Below are 2,500 nucleotides of genomic sequence, written 5' to 3' on the forward strand. Positions count from 1 at the left end.
TCGAGATTTGCAGCAGCCGCATAGAGACAACAGCAGCAAGGGCTGCAGCTCGAGCAGCAGCAGCAGCTGTTGGAGCACCAGCAGCAGCGGCAGCAGCAATAGCAGCAGCAGCGATAGCAGCAGCAGCAGCAGCACCGCAAGAAGCGGTCCTGACACCCAAGGACTGCAGCAGCAGCAGCAACAGCAGCAGCGGCAGAAGGTTCGACAGCAGCAGCAACGCAAAGCGCAGCGACATCACCAGCAGCAGCATCAGCAGATGCAGCAGCCGCGGCAGCAGCAGCAGCATGACTCGCAGCTGGAGGTGAGGAGCAACTCGGGCCGCAGCAGCAGCAGCAGCAACAGCAGCAGCAGCAGCAGCAACAGCAGCAGCAGCAGCAGGCGGATAAACAAAACGGAAGAGCCGGCAAGAGACGAAGAAATTAAACAGGAGACAAAATTAAAGAAAAAGAAAACAAATAAATACAGAAGAAGAAATAAAGAAAGAATATTTTAAAAAGAAAAGACAAAAAATAAAACAAAATAAAATAAAATAAAATAAAATAAAATAAAATAAAATAAAATAAAATAAAATAAAATAAAATAAAATAAAAAGAAATAAACCGAATGTGCTGCTGCTGCTTTGTTGCGGTGCCTTTTGCAGGTTGCAGACGCCGAGCAGCAGCAGCAGCAGCAGCAGCAGCAGCAGCAGCAGCAGCAGCAGCAGCAGCAAATGCATTGACAACAGAAGCAGCAAGCAGCAGGATGCGGCTACCGAAACTTATAGTCCCAGCAGCAGCGGCGACAGCAGCAGCAGCAGCAGCAGCAGCAGCAGCAGCAGCAGCAGCAGCAGCAGCAGCAGAGAGATCCCCTGTTGGCCTGCTATAGTTAAGCTGGCCTATAAGTGCTGCTACCGCAGCAACGAGCAGCAGCAAAAAGAAAAGGAGGCGAAGCAGCGGCTGCTGCTGCTGCTGCAGCGAATCGAAAAACAAAATTGCCGAGGGCAGCAGCAGCAGCAGCAGCAGCAGCAGCAGCAGCAGCAGCAGCAGCAGCAGCAGCAGCAAAAAGCAGAGTGCAACGCTCTATGGGAGGAAGCCAAAAACCTGCTGCTGCCTTTCCTTGAAGTATCTGTCAGTTTGTCTTTTGTTTCTGCTGCTGCTGCTGCTGTGCCTTTTGCTGCTGCTGCTGCTGCTCTTTAGATTGCGGCATTTCGAGCAGCAGCAGCAGCAAATCCTGTTGCTGCTGCTGTTGTTGCTGCTTGCATCTGTCCTTCTGCTGCCAGAAAACCTTCGCTGCTATTCTTTCCCAACAATGCTGCTGTTGCTGCTGCTGCTGCTGCTGCTGCTGCTGCTGCTACAGATGGACACCCTAGTCGCGCTGCAGCACGAGTTCCAACTGCAGCAGCAAACGCTGCATGCTGCTGCGATGTACGTACACCTCGTGCTGCAGCAGCAGCTGGTAGAAGAGACAGCAGCACATTTGCTGCTGCATAAGAAAGAAGCGGAGAAGCTGCAGCAGAAACTGCTGCTGTTGCAGCAACAGGAGGCACATCTACAACAGCAGCAGCAGCAGCAGCAGCAGCAGCAACTGCAGCAGCAGCAGCAGCAACGCTTGCTGCCGAGGATGTCTCTTTCCCTGCAAAGCAAACGTGTGGTTGCAGCAGCAGCAGCGCCAGAAGCAGCAGCAGCAGCAGCAGCAGCAGCGAGCAGGTGTGTCAGGTCGCAGCGCTTCTCCCAGGCAGTCAGCAGCAGCAATAGCAAGAGCAGCAGCAGCAGCAGCAGCAGCAGCAGCAGCAGCAGCAGCAGCAGCCGCAGCAGCCCAGACGCAGAAGCAGCAACCAGCACAGCCAGCAAACGCCTACAACTCAATGCTGTGGCAGCAGCAGCAGCAGCAGAAGCAAAACAATCCACTGCAGCGCCCAGCCAACAAAGTACCACCACTGGCAGCAGCAGCAGCAGCAGCAGCAGCAGCAGCAGCTCTGGTGCGTGGCAGCAGCAGCAGCAGCAGCAGGTAGCTGCGGAGCTACCTACAGACTCACTAGAAGGTGGCAGCCATTTGCTGAAGCAGCGGAAAAGGCATTCAGCAGCAGCAGCAGCAGCAGCAGCAGCAGCAGCAGCAGCAGGAGCAGCAGCAGCAGGAGAGCAGCAACAAGTGGAAGAGCTGCTGCTGCTGCACCTGACTGCTGCAGCAACAGTCCCCAAAGCTGTGCTGCAGCGCCTCTGCTGCTGCTGCCTTGCTGCAGCAAAAGTTGCTGATGTCTTTTTCGAAAGAAGCCAAGAGTATTACAAAACAAATAATGCTGCTGCTTACGCGGAGTCAGCAGCAGCAGCAGCAGCAGCAAACGCATTCAAGAACCAGTACGAAGCAGTTCTCGCAGCTGCGGCAACTGCTGCTGCTGCTGCTGCAGCGGTAGCAGCAGCAGCAGCCAGCAGCAGCAGCAGCAGCGGCAGCCGACCAAAGCAGCAGCAGCAGCAGCAGCAGCAGCAGTGTGGGAGTGGGGCGCCTTGGGCTGACGGCAGCGCTT

At 55.1% G+C, this 2,500-nt stretch overlaps 1 protein-coding gene across 1 annotated transcript in view; it reads left to right on the forward strand.

Moving 5' to 3' along the window:
- ENH_00019490 (protein kinase (incomplete catalytic triad), putative) overlaps positions 1-2,500 on the forward strand; it is a gene marked incomplete at both ends in the record, with an annotated part of 7,028 nt that overhangs the window by 1,973 nt on the left and 2,555 nt on the right. The window contains 3 exons of the mRNA XM_013584505.1: positions 1-301; positions 641-1,106; positions 1,336-2,500. The exon at positions 1-301 is cut by the window's left edge and continues 36 nt beyond it; the exon at positions 1,336-2,500 is cut by the window's right edge and continues 526 nt beyond it. Coding sequence (XP_013439959.1) covers positions 1-301; positions 641-1,106; positions 1,336-2,500 — 1,932 coding nt within the window. The remainder of the gene's footprint in view (positions 302-640; positions 1,107-1,335) is intronic.

This window comes from Eimeria necatrix, genomic scaffold (genome assembly GCF_000499385.1).
Source record: "Eimeria necatrix Houghton genomic scaffold, Enh_scaff165, whole genome shotgun sequence".
In the NCBI taxonomy this organism is placed as follows: Eukaryota; Apicomplexa; class Conoidasida; order Eucoccidiorida; family Eimeriidae; genus Eimeria; species Eimeria necatrix.